Source organism: Pithys albifrons, chromosome 5 (assembly GCF_047495875.1).
Source record: "Pithys albifrons albifrons isolate INPA30051 chromosome 5, PitAlb_v1, whole genome shotgun sequence".
In the NCBI taxonomy this organism is placed as follows: Eukaryota; Metazoa; Chordata; class Aves; order Passeriformes; family Thamnophilidae; genus Pithys; species Pithys albifrons.
The window spans coordinates 21,918,159-21,930,587 of record NC_092462.1 but is presented as its reverse complement, the minus strand read 5'-3'; the positions used below and the strand labels follow the sequence as shown (position 1 = coordinate 21,930,587).

At 38.9% G+C, this 12,429-nt stretch overlaps 1 protein-coding gene across 6 annotated transcripts in view; it reads right to left on the bottom strand.

Annotated features, from left to right (window-relative positions):
- The window catches only part of PDLIM5 (PDZ and LIM domain 5), a 131,078-nt gene that overhangs the window by 24,494 nt on the left and 94,155 nt on the right, over positions 1-12,429 (bottom strand). For all 6 annotated transcript variants that reach the window (XM_071555871.1, XM_071555870.1, XM_071555873.1 and 3 more), the window contains one exon: positions 4,820-4,998. In XM_071555871.1, coding sequence (XP_071411972.1) covers positions 4,820-4,998 — 179 coding nt within the window. The remainder of the gene's footprint in view (positions 1-4,819; positions 4,999-12,429) is intronic.

Sequence of the window (12,429 nt, the reverse complement as noted above, 5' to 3'; positions counted from 1 at the left end):
ATGCAATATTAAAAAAATAAAATGCAGCAAAACAGCTAAGGATAACTTCAGAGGAGGTAAATGAAAGGCTACCAAATACATGAAAACAACTTCAAGGAAATAGCAGAATTTTTAAAACAAAGATTCCTGGGGAGCAATTTTTCTATACTTGCAGTTAGCTTCCAAGTGTGTTCTCTCTGCTGAAGGGAGCATGTGCTTAACACATGTGCTGGCTCAGGATTAGGCAACTGACATTAGTTGTGGGTATTGTAGAATATACTGACATTCCTTAGCTGCTCTACTGGAAGGGGATTATATATCCCAGTGATATCAGGCTGAGAGAGACCCTGGAAATAAGGAAACTGTCACATGTGAGTAAATGGTCACTTAAAATGCAAGCTTTAACCACTTCTCACAAACCTTCCTCATCCCATTCTTCTAATTCAGCTGCAAAGCCTAGGAGGAACAATGGGCATCAATTGCAAAGAAATCCTCATTTCCAAGAAACAAACCAGCCTTTCTGGCCACCAGCTGTAACAGCTCCCCACGAGACCCCTGCCATCCCACTGGACCCCAACAAGCAAAGCAGGATGCTGCCTGCCCAGCTCCTGGAAGGCAGAAAGCAGTGCTGGCAGTGCTCTGCCTGGTTCACAGATTCTCTTGTTCCCCCTGCCCCAGTAGCTCATCCTCCAACAACATCATTTTGAAGACACTGGGAAAGAGAAGGCAATTTCATGTGAAAAATGTAACCTTAAAAGTCCTGACTGCTTCTGAACCTCACAGATCCTGCTACACTTTCCACAACAACAATTCGTCTCATGGACTAACTCCAACTTGTATAGTTGTGTTTACTGGGCAATTATACTTTCTTAAATTATCCCGGCAGTTTCAATTAGCCACAGTGCTATTCACTTCCTTTCAAGATGCCGTGCAGTGTTACAGCATGCTGACAAGCAGCTGTTATGTTTCACCCAAGAAGTGACTGCATGGCACTGATGAGTGAAAGCCATTCCTGTGCAGGCATCGTGTCCTTGCCCAGGACTCGAAAACGCTTTGGGTTCCAGCTGGGTTCCAATGCTACATAAGTGTAGAGTAATAGTTATCAAATAGTAGAATAACTCACTGCAATGTAGGTAGGATGCTTTGGGTAATTTTTTTTTAATTTAATATAATCCTGTAAAAATTTTCTGACCCTGGTGGGTGAGTAGAGCTTCATAGCTCAACAAAAACAAAGTGAGAACTACTGTAAATTCTAGTCTATACACTTAACACACAGTAACAGCCAAAATTTTACTTATTTCAACAACAGAAAAAAATCAACAATGCAGATAAGGGAAGCTGATAGCAAATGTGTTCTTTGGAAACCATTGTCCAGGTACATGCCACCACTGTACTGTGTGTCTGCCCCACCTGTTCAACTACTTGTGAACAAAATGTGCCAGAGACTTGTTTTATTTATTTGTTTGACAAGTCAGGTTTTTAACCTGCTCATCTAGCCCATGCCTTAAAATAAAGTATGAGGCAGCCATCCCTCATTTCCTCTAACAAACCTCTAGGAATCCTGCAATATCAGGAATTTATGCCAAAGAGAAATAAAACCTGTTACCTTCACAGTAGCAAAAAAACCAAACCAAACCAAAACTTTTAATAAGGAGGGGGGGAAGAAAGGGGAAATCTCTGGTGACCTATCCAAGAAAGGGAGATTCCAGCTAACAACCAAGAAGATGCTGTCTACCCAAATGAGGTATCTGTTTAGCCAGACAACTTAATGAAATCACTGGTAATATTCATGCCACACCATCAATCAGCAGCTTACAGCTTCCCCAGACACTAACAAAATCCTATGACATGCCTGCTTTGCTATGGAAACAGCTTGGTGTTATATACAATATTCATTAGAGGGGTGAGTGGTATCAGAGCTACAAAACTGTACTCCCAATAAACTAATAGCATGCTGATACACATTTACATAAGATTATGTCTTCTTTCTAATTATTTCCCAAGGCAAATTTCAACTATGAAATCAGGGTGGGTTTTTTGTCTAAAATGTTGTTACACCTATGGCCTATGAAGCCAAATTTTGTTTGATCTGTGAAGCACTGGCAATTTGACTTTAAAGAAAACTTTATGCACACACACTGCAAACAGCAGAAATAATGTCTGAAGTCCAAGCATATCCTGAAACAGTTACAGTCTTTCTTTTTCTTCAGTATCTGACTAATTTTACCAAAATTTTACCTGTCAGACTGCTGGTTTCAGCCTTACTGAGTAAACTCAGGTACAGAAAAACCTTGGATATTTTCATTTTTGTAAAATACAGGCCTGAGAAAAAGACGCCGATGCCATTTCCCATCTACTACTTCTGCATTACTGACTTCTTGAATGATGTAGGTGATGCATGGCTCACAAAACCACAGGGGAGCCAAGGGCAGGTTTACAGGCCATACCTGCAGGGAAACCTGTCAGATAGGTTGACTTTGGACAAGCCTCCAGAATCTTGGTAAGTGTTGGAATTTCAATTCAATTACAAAATTACACCTTGCAGGGGGACTGGGTATCTCAATTCTTCAATGACTTGCTGAATGCTATAAGATGAAGGTGCCTTCAGATTGATGAAGTCAGAAAGCGCTGAAGATAAACAAAACCCAAGAGCATTTTGACATCTACGAGTAGTCCACTTGTCCTCACCATTTCAGGGAGCAGTTCCATGAACAGGGGACAAGCCCAGACTGGTTTCCCATGGCAGCGTGTGACTCTGCATGTTCCCAAGACACAAACACTAACTGAAGCTCTGCTGGCACCTGGGATACAGTACTTTCTACCACCCCTACCAATTCCTGGGCAGCTGCCATTCACACTGCTGTGTTATCTTTCCTGCACTTTCCAATTTTAGGAAACTCTAAGTTTTCAATGCCTCTTTCTCCTAAATGCTTTTATTTCTGGCTCCTCCAATTTCTGGGGGGAGAGAAAACAACATTTCTTTAGAAGTTAAGCAGTGCATCTCAGGACCCTACAGCAACACAGCATAAAGCTGACATCCTCACAACCACTTTCTTCTACCAGCTTCTCTATTCAGCATGAATTTCCTAAGCTTTTTGTAATTTATTTTGGAACACAACAAAGAAAAATTCTCTGTCTGGCTTTCCCCCACCCCCCCATCTACTTGGCATCTCTAAAGTGAAGAGATTTTCACATTATCCAAGAGCATGGCCATAGATTTTCAGAGTCATATGGAATCAAATGTAGCTTAATTAAACCCTTTAAATTTCCTCTTTCATGTGTATGTCTTAAAAAACCCAAACTATTTCAAACATTTGACTCCTAGTAATACTCGAGCATGCTAGTGAAACACCTACCAACTTACTGATGATGGGTGTGGTACTACTGAAACCCCGAGTTGATGGATGGTTTCTATGTAGGTGAAATAATTCATCACTTGGTGAGACGGAAAGTTATGTCAAACATGGAGCACAATCAGTAATTATCAGGATTATCATATTCCCACAAACATTTGTGCTACACACACGTGTTATCAAAAATGTAACAGGGTTAGGGGTTTTGTTGCTTTCTTTGAGGTTCTTTCCCCTCTAATGATAGCTAAATCAAAGAACTAAAACAGTGCTAGAATTAAATTGATCTAAATTTAACTAAGTCTTTACCTTGCCCTTAAAAATGGACTCTCTATTTGACAGGAAAGTACAGCAATGACAGTGCATTGCCATCTTGAGGCTGGCTAGCAGAACTGCACATCCAAACCAAAATACATGTATTTGTTACCAACCACAATGGTAATTTAGCCAGAAGTGCCAAAGCCCTTATAAAACACACAGCATTAACACCACATGTTTTGGCTTTATTTTTATGCCAGGGCCTCTGTAGTTTCTTTTTGGGATAGGATATACTTTTAAAGAGGGAAAACCTTTAACAGCAGAACAAAAGCAAACAAATAGAGCGGCTTAGTATATTAGATCCTGTCAGACTATTCATCTCATGTTAGTGAGAAAAATCTGAAGTTAAAGCTTAATTAGCAACGCAGATTTCCCAGATCCTTTGAGATTACTACTCAAGTTTAGCTCAGGACCAAAGACTGCTTCAGATTAAAAGATGACCCCAAATTACTACTTCAAGTAATATTACTAAAACACAGGCATGAAGTTACACATATTACTTGTCTTAATACAGGTATGTTTACAATATAGAAGTATTCATAAAGCATGATTTCAAGATGTAAGATATTCTAGTGTGGATTTAAAGGGGTAAGAACCACCAAACTACATTCAAAGGTAGTAGCTATATAAATTGTCCTTGCAAGAACCCACCTTTACACACATCTCTGTAACACAAACCGATGCAATAATCTGAAACTCTTCTCAAGTAAACCTACATGCAAAATACATAAACACTCTAACGTTTTAGTCTTTTATCTTTTTTAAATTAACCTCTGAAAAGATCACTTGGAAAACATGTCTGTTGATATTCCCACCCCTGAAATAGCATGGAATATGTTTGAATCTACAGCTATGTGGGAAGAACCAAGTTGAAACTGTGAGGTGCATATATGTAATTGATTTGTATAAATGGTTTTAATATAGGTCAGAGACATCTGATTTTGCTTGTTTGTGAAACCAATTACACCTATAAGGCTACTTACAAAGGGCTACTGGTTTACTAAAATAGTTAAATTGTTTTTTCTTATCCTCTTTTCTAAGCAAACTGGCATGCACTCAAAACCCAAAATGACCATTTGAAGCCTGTTGTTTTTACACCCAAGGTAAAGTATGTTTTCCTGAGCTATCCCAAGGTCTTTAAGCAAACAAGAAAAAGTGTCTCTGAAAGTTACCTGCTTGGTTTGCAGGCTGCCAGCCCTTGGCAGAACCCAGGGGTCCCATTGGCTTGAGGGCTGCAGCAGATGTGGTGCTGGCGGGAGCAGGTCTCACATCCACGTTGTCTTGGCAGGCAGGCATGCTCCTCACCGGGGTGGCCGTAAAAGCAGCAGGCTGGGGAGCTTCCAGGGAATCACTGTTTAGAAATGGGGGGGAGAATAAATAAAATGTCTCTTGCTAGAACAAGACAATTTGTGAAATGGAAAGGTGGAGTGGCATTCCCTCACACTGCTGCAACAAAGCAGCACCCACTGCTTTGTCATCACCGACAGCGCTGTGGTAGTTACACATGCAAACTGTTTTTTAAGAACTGGACACTTGGCACTGGAGTATTATCTGACAAGTCAATATAGTCAACTAAATCCCTTCACAATTTCAATTTAAAATAATTGTCAACATGATACATGTTAAAGTAGAACTCTTGCTGTAAATTTGGTGCACTCCTAAAGCTTTTCAATATTTCTTTTTTATCTAGGGGACTAGGCAAATACTCATGTAGTCAGATTATACTTGTACATCTTAATAAAATTCATCAATCTAAAAGTGACTGAATTAAATGCAAGTTTGCCCTGTGAGCCACTGCTCTCCCAAATGATTAAGTCTTTTAAAAGAATTGTAAGTTTCTTTATTCATTAAATAGTGTGCACAATATTTTATATTGCCTCTTTAGAGCAGTTTACAGCTGCTTTTATATTTTAAGGGTTAGCAGAACTCTCTCAGCTCTTTAAAAACACATATGATGAAACTGAACTTAATAACAATTCAGGTAGAGTGTAAGTAGCCACTAATTACACTGCCAGCAAGAAAATTTTTCATTTCTCCCTTACCTTTGGGAAGCTGAAAACAAATATTTTCATTTGCAATATTCAAAGTAGAGGAGCAATTGCTAATGAAGGTCATTTACAAACCAAAAGGGGCACAAAACCCAGAAATTAACTCAGCAACATTGTGAAATACAGACAAAATCATGCCAAATACATATTTTGCAAGATTTGAAAACCCATCAGTTAACACACTAGAAGCCTTATATTCTTTCCCCTACTGAAGGAGAAGAAATTTACAGCACACGTGCACTATGCAAATTTCACTGGGGTCATTCACAGATTTATAGATTGTGCCAAGTTCATAAAGTAAAAATCCATGATCTATTTTTGCTTTACAAACACACAAAATATTGCCTTGCCCATACAACATGCAAGAACTTGAACACAACGTGAGGACAAAACACAAGCTCATAAAACTCACTGGTTTTAGTCTCTAGATTTACAGGGTAAATAATTCACGTATTTAGAGTTTTCTACTGGGTAAGGGATAAAAAAATTATTCACAGTTTAGAGAATATATCTGAACACTCAGTTTAATGGATAACAGCTACTGTGATTGTAGGCTTTTGGTAATGATGGTAGCTGTGCTGAACCTATGCTGATGGATTTGCTACACGCAGTGTGCACAAGCCCACTGAAGCACAAAATGAGACCCTGCAATTTGTTATGTTCAAATGCTGAAAATGTATTTAGAGACGTTTGTGTAGTGTGTGTGGAGGCACTGAAATACATGTTAGTCTCTTTAAAGGCTTAGGATACAAGTCTTTATTACAGCAGATTCTGAGGCAGTGGAGATACACCGCATAAAAGAGTGCTATTGCAGACTGAAAGAAAAAGGATAGGTAAATATCCTCTGATGTGAAGTATCACCTCAGCAGCCAAAGATGACAAGGTAGTTTGGGATTGGCTTCCCCTATGAAAAAAGTGCGTGTCTGCAACTTCCTTGTTACAGAAACGTCCTTCTGTACTGTTCAGTATATTTGACACATAACCCATCAAACTCATTCCAGCGCAGAGCCCCCTGAAAGTTTAAGAATTCCTCATTAACACTGTTGGTGCTAAAAAGAGAAAGTTTCCTCCTTCTCCATCCAAGAGACTCATTACTGCTAGTCAAATTGCTTTTCCAGCCTAGCACCTCTTTACTGCCTTTGTCTGGAACAAATCAATCATAAATAGTACAAACCATCTATCATAAGTAAGAAAATCTTGCTGCATCAGCAGCTGTCTTATAGAGAAGAGGCTATTTGACAAGCAGAAATGGGTACCCTGCAGGTAAGAGAAGGTGAGGAAACAGACTGATCACATGCCCACAAGGCTGATTATAATGCTGACTGAAAACTCTACCACTGCCATTTTTGTGGTTCAATACTAAGGCTTGTGAATGACATGGCAAGCTAGTTCACGGTATCACAGTATATTCTGCATTGGAAAGGACCCACAAGGATCATCAAGTCCAACTCTTAAGTGACTGTACCATACAGGAGTGTCCTGAAGCAACAGATTATTAGAGACACTTAGGTTTTCATTCATAAATTAGCAGAAATCCTAATAGCCCCAAATGAAAGACAATTATAAACCCACCTGTGATGGTTTTCATCACCCATGGCAACTTATGTGCCAGTAAGTTATTGAGGCAAGAAGCTTCTTAAGAGAAAAGCTTGAAGCCATTATTCTGACAGAGAGGATCATGCTGGCCTCAGGGCAAAACTTCTGACAGATTTTGGACGTGCTTTGTACTCTGTGTCTCATTCTTTCAAGCATGAGTTGAATAAACCTGAGCCACCACCACAGCCTGTAAATTTAACAGGCAGGCTGCTACTGCAGCTTGGAAAGTCTCTACTGTGTGACACTGCCCACCTGTGGTAGGCTGCATGAAAAAATGCATGCATCAGTTTTCATAAATTACAGCCTCCAATGACACAGTTCCCTGGGAGTGCATATGCAGCATCCTCTGCAGAAAGCTGGATTCACTTTTGTCTCAATTTCAAAGATGTGCTGCTCCCTAACCAGCATCTCCCTCATGAGAAGCTCAACCTTTGAAATGCTGAACTTCAAATTCATGCTGCAAAATTAATTCCTCAACAATTTACTTTATGCTCTTCTACACTGAGAAACACTCGAATTCCAATTATTTTTATCCATCTTTATAAATATAGCAATGGATCTTTTCAGAAGCACACTTATGTTCTGCAAAGTGGCTGAAAAATACTCACAATTACCCCAACTAATACTTTGTAACTCACTAGGATATTGTACAATGATGACCCAAGTTTCAACATCTAGAAACTACGTGATCGGAAGAGACACAAATATATACTGAAATTCAAGAACATTAATAGATTATGGAAGAGAGATCCCATCTAGTTTTTAGTTTTGTCACTTGGAAATTGAGGGAGGAATGATGAACCTCATTATTTACCTAGCTCCACGTGAGTACTTTCTCAGACTTCCCAGCTGATACTCATAGGTCAGGTTCAGCTCAAGAACATTGCAATATTAGAACCCTTATACTATTATTAATGAGACACCTACCTGCTGTCTCTAGCATTAACATTTTAACTCTGTTTCCTAACTCACTCCTCCTCCACCTGATGAATACTAACAGCAAAACCAAGTTTTTCATGATGAAAACTAATGCAACCAAGAGTCATAATCCCTGCAAGGCAACATTCCCTGTAAGATGTGAATGTTCTGCTGCCAAGCTTTGAGCAAGAAGTTTTAGCACTGCAAGAATGAAAGAAGAGTGAAACGAGTCTGACAGATTCAGTCTTGCATCAAACCTAAGATAAGTTTGATGAATAAGCTATAGGAAGATTAATCAAAATAATTCTGGAAGTGGGTTGCAAGGGACACAGATTGCAAAAACAGCCCAAGAAGAATGCCTGGCAAGGAAGCAAGCCAAAGACACCTCTCTTTTACATATGCTAGCCTGTGTGTAACAGATACTCCTGAAATTCCATGAAGAACAACTCCTACCACACAGTGCAGGCTTTTTCTATCAGAGTAAGTGCATGTATGGAAAATACACAACTTTCTGGGGAGCCAGTCTGAGGTCGGGGGACACACACGGGGCTCCAGTGCCAGTGCAAACTTTATCCAGAGCTCACAAAACACTCCTCAGACTTACCCTTTCCTGATCAACAAAAGCACTGTGGAAACTGGCACAAAAAAACCTAGAAAAAGCAAGCAATAATTCCTCCTCCTGTGGTGGAGGAAGTGGGTCCAGGTCACACATGAAATAAGCACCAGTTTTTCAGAGACCAGGCTGAACACATTTCCAAGGCATTTTACAAAATTTGCAATGGAAAAACATTCTGAATGTATTTAGACGTTTTGAAGCTTTACCTCTCTCTTACCCGCTTGACTCCTGCCCGCTCCCAGGAAAAAAAAAAAAAGAAAAAAAAAGGGAAAGAGGAAAAACCCCAGAGAAGAAAAATTCATGGTCTAGGGCTATAGATGCCTAAACCTCCTTCCATTCATCTATTGAGACTTCTATATAATGCTACACAGAATTTCTTCACCCAAATTTCAGAGAAGTTGACTATGTGTCATGCTGTTACCAACCAAAGGAGAAGCTATGGTCCTAATTGAAAAGGAATTCAGCTTGCTGTCGTGTAACTTCTACCGGCACTAAAATGGTAACAAGGGCCAAGTCTCCTGGAGTTTCCCAAGCAGGTGCAAGGGATGTGAATGGACTTTTCCCTTGTGCAAGCCCAAGATACTGGCTATCCATTGGTAAACATCATCACTTGAGCTCTGAGCTCAGCTTGTACATCAGTATTTTCCTAATAGTTCTCTGGATATAAACGATATTTTAACTAGTTTGTTAAACTAACTTGTTCTGAGGAAACCTGCTGACAGGAGAGGTTATGTAGTACATAAGGGACAGTATGTAAATGCTTTCTTCAGATGGCCAGAAATGGTTTCTGGTACAACCAAGTACAATATGGTATCCTTGATTCTGCTTTATATCTTCTAAAGCCAAAGTAGTTTTACAAAAATAAGACTTCCCTAGCACTACATATTGTTGCCTCATGGCTGTCCGTTAACCTCAAGTAGATACCAAGCACACTGCAGAAACATGAACAAACGCCTTTAAAATTATATATACAAGGTATGATATAGCACTAAAGAGAGCGAAAAGGACTTTTTAATATAAACTTTTAAAAACATTTATATTAATAAAACTTTGCACTTTCAAAGTAAGGAAAGAATTATTTGTCTGCTCTAAAAACCCTGTAAGTAAACTGTTACACAAATGCTCCTCCAAAGTTTTACAGTAAGATATTGGCACAGCTGAGATAAAACTTGGATCTCAGGTCTCAATTTCTTGTTTTAAGCTTTGTTTTTTAAGTCATACGAATCATGTGACGTATTTTGTCTAGTATCAAAATGCATGATAGTTAAAGATATATTTAGGAAACCAGAAAAAGGCAGGTATGAGAATGATGACGAAATTCCATGAACTGGAGAAATATATATATATGCCTTTTTGCAAGCGTTTTCTGCTGTAACAACAGAGAAACAGAAGATGAGAAGCACTGGGTGCTGACCTTTTTCCCATCCTGACTACAAACCCACGGTCTCAGTCAATGTTTATTTTTCATGTTAACCTAACAGTGCTCCAGTAACATGCAAGAAAAAAAGAAATGCAAAATAGAGTAATAAAAAGAAAGCGCAGAGAAAGTCATCTGGGTGGAGGTTATTTCCACATCAAGTTACAAGGAGGGAGTATGTAACCCTTCTGGACGCAGTGTTCTAACAGAAACAAAGCATCTTTCAGAATAAGTATGCTCTCAGAGTTAACACCAGTGCTCATCTCAAAGATTATCCTTTTTTTAAAGTAATTGTATGTGGCATAGTTATCAGGAAGATAAATCAAAACCCATGTCAAAACCAAAAGCCACATCAAGACCAATTCTTGCTGGTGTTTCCCAAAATTTCACAGTGCTCATGCTTTGGGATTTAATTTTAAGGCAGAGCTCTATTCCTGGACACGCAAGATACTAAATACATCCTTTCCTTTGCTGCATATGTGTTGTTGGTTAAAAAACACACAAGTCCCATAAACTTAAGGCTATCTCTGTTGCCATCAGGATGAAACACTTAGTTTAGTGAAAGATTTCATGGCTGTTATAAACTCCAAAAAAGGCCATTACTGAGGAGTCTGGTGGAGAAGAAAATGTGTGGATGTTCAGCACCATTTCAGGCCAGTTACTAAGTCAGAAAAAAATCAAGTTCTCTGGCAGCTACCCAGTACAGAGCAGTTTAAGACAGCCAGCTTTTTGGATCAGAGACAGTGAAGTGAAAGTGATAAAAGTGAAATATTTCTGGAGCAACCTTACTGCAGAACAAAATCAACATGCAGCTTTTGTTACAGCTACAATCTTCCTGAGTTTTTCCCCAGAGATAATGCAAAGAAACCTAGATTCATTACCTTTTCATGATAGTTATATAAGATAGCCAGAAAATAAAAACTCTAAAGGAGTTTATTTACTTGGCTTTTTTGGTTGACCCAATTGTCGTTTTGAGTAAGACAGTCTATTATATACTGTTCTATACTTATGAATGTAAGATTTCAGCTCTCCTTCCTTATCAGCTATTTTTATTGTGGGATGAAGTGAGCTGCCACTGAAAATACCTTTGCAGCATTACAATTGTGTACATATTACAGTATGTCACTGGATGGATTGTAATGAAAAGACATTTTAATACCTAGGTTCTCACACTCAATGGGTGCATTTCTCTCGAACCTGTTTTTATTTCTGACATAATTGATTAGTTTTGCTTGATCTTTATTGAAATTCAATGAGAATATGTAGTTACTGACAATACATTTATCTCCTTTTCCTACATGTTTCTCAAGCCATACAATAAAGGCTGTGCTCCTTCATTTACTAGCACGAGACAGCACAAAGCTCAATTTCTACAGCTCCATCTACTGGTAACCTCTTCTTCCTTACTGGTGCTGGCAGCTCAGGACTAAGGTTGGTAATATGGAAACCAGAAATCTTTACCCTCCTATGTTTTATATCTTCAGATCAACATCAGGTATTCCGGGAAAATTCCTTTTAAAAATGCAGGTTTTGCATAACATTCTCAGACTAACTGTATTGCTACATCACATGTACCAAAATTTCAGGTCATATCCTATTGGAGATGTTCCCAACAGCCTGAAAAATCATATGCTTCCTTTATGAGCCTATGAACCAGGATAACATAGCTATTGCAATGGCTTAAGAGAAAATTCATTTTTCACAAGTTTAAAAACTACCTTTAAAACTCCCTAATAATCCACGGATGTTTCTTTCAAGCAATTCAAACTGGATCTTGATATATCCAAGGTTAGGGCTACTTTAGCCTTTTCTAGTGACTGAGGTCACCTTAGAAGCCATGAAACAAAAGGTAAATAACTAATTCTTGTTACTCAGCAGAAGTCTCTACATCAAGTCAATCTCAGCTCTGCTTGTAATTTGGCCTTATCTGTAGAAGGGTCTAATATTTGTGAAAATGCAAATAAGTACATGAAAAGCCAAAAAATATTTCTTCCTTAGGACAACTTAATACATACTGCCCTGTAAAATAACGAGAGACTTCTCCCTTTGCAGCTGAAGTCATAAAAGCAGCTTTCCACTGAAGCAAGCAGTAACGTAGCTGCGGTCAGGAAATGAGAACAAACAGTCCTGTGCACTGAACAGAATCAGTGCTGGAACAAAGGGCCTAGACAGCAAATAATTTTTATA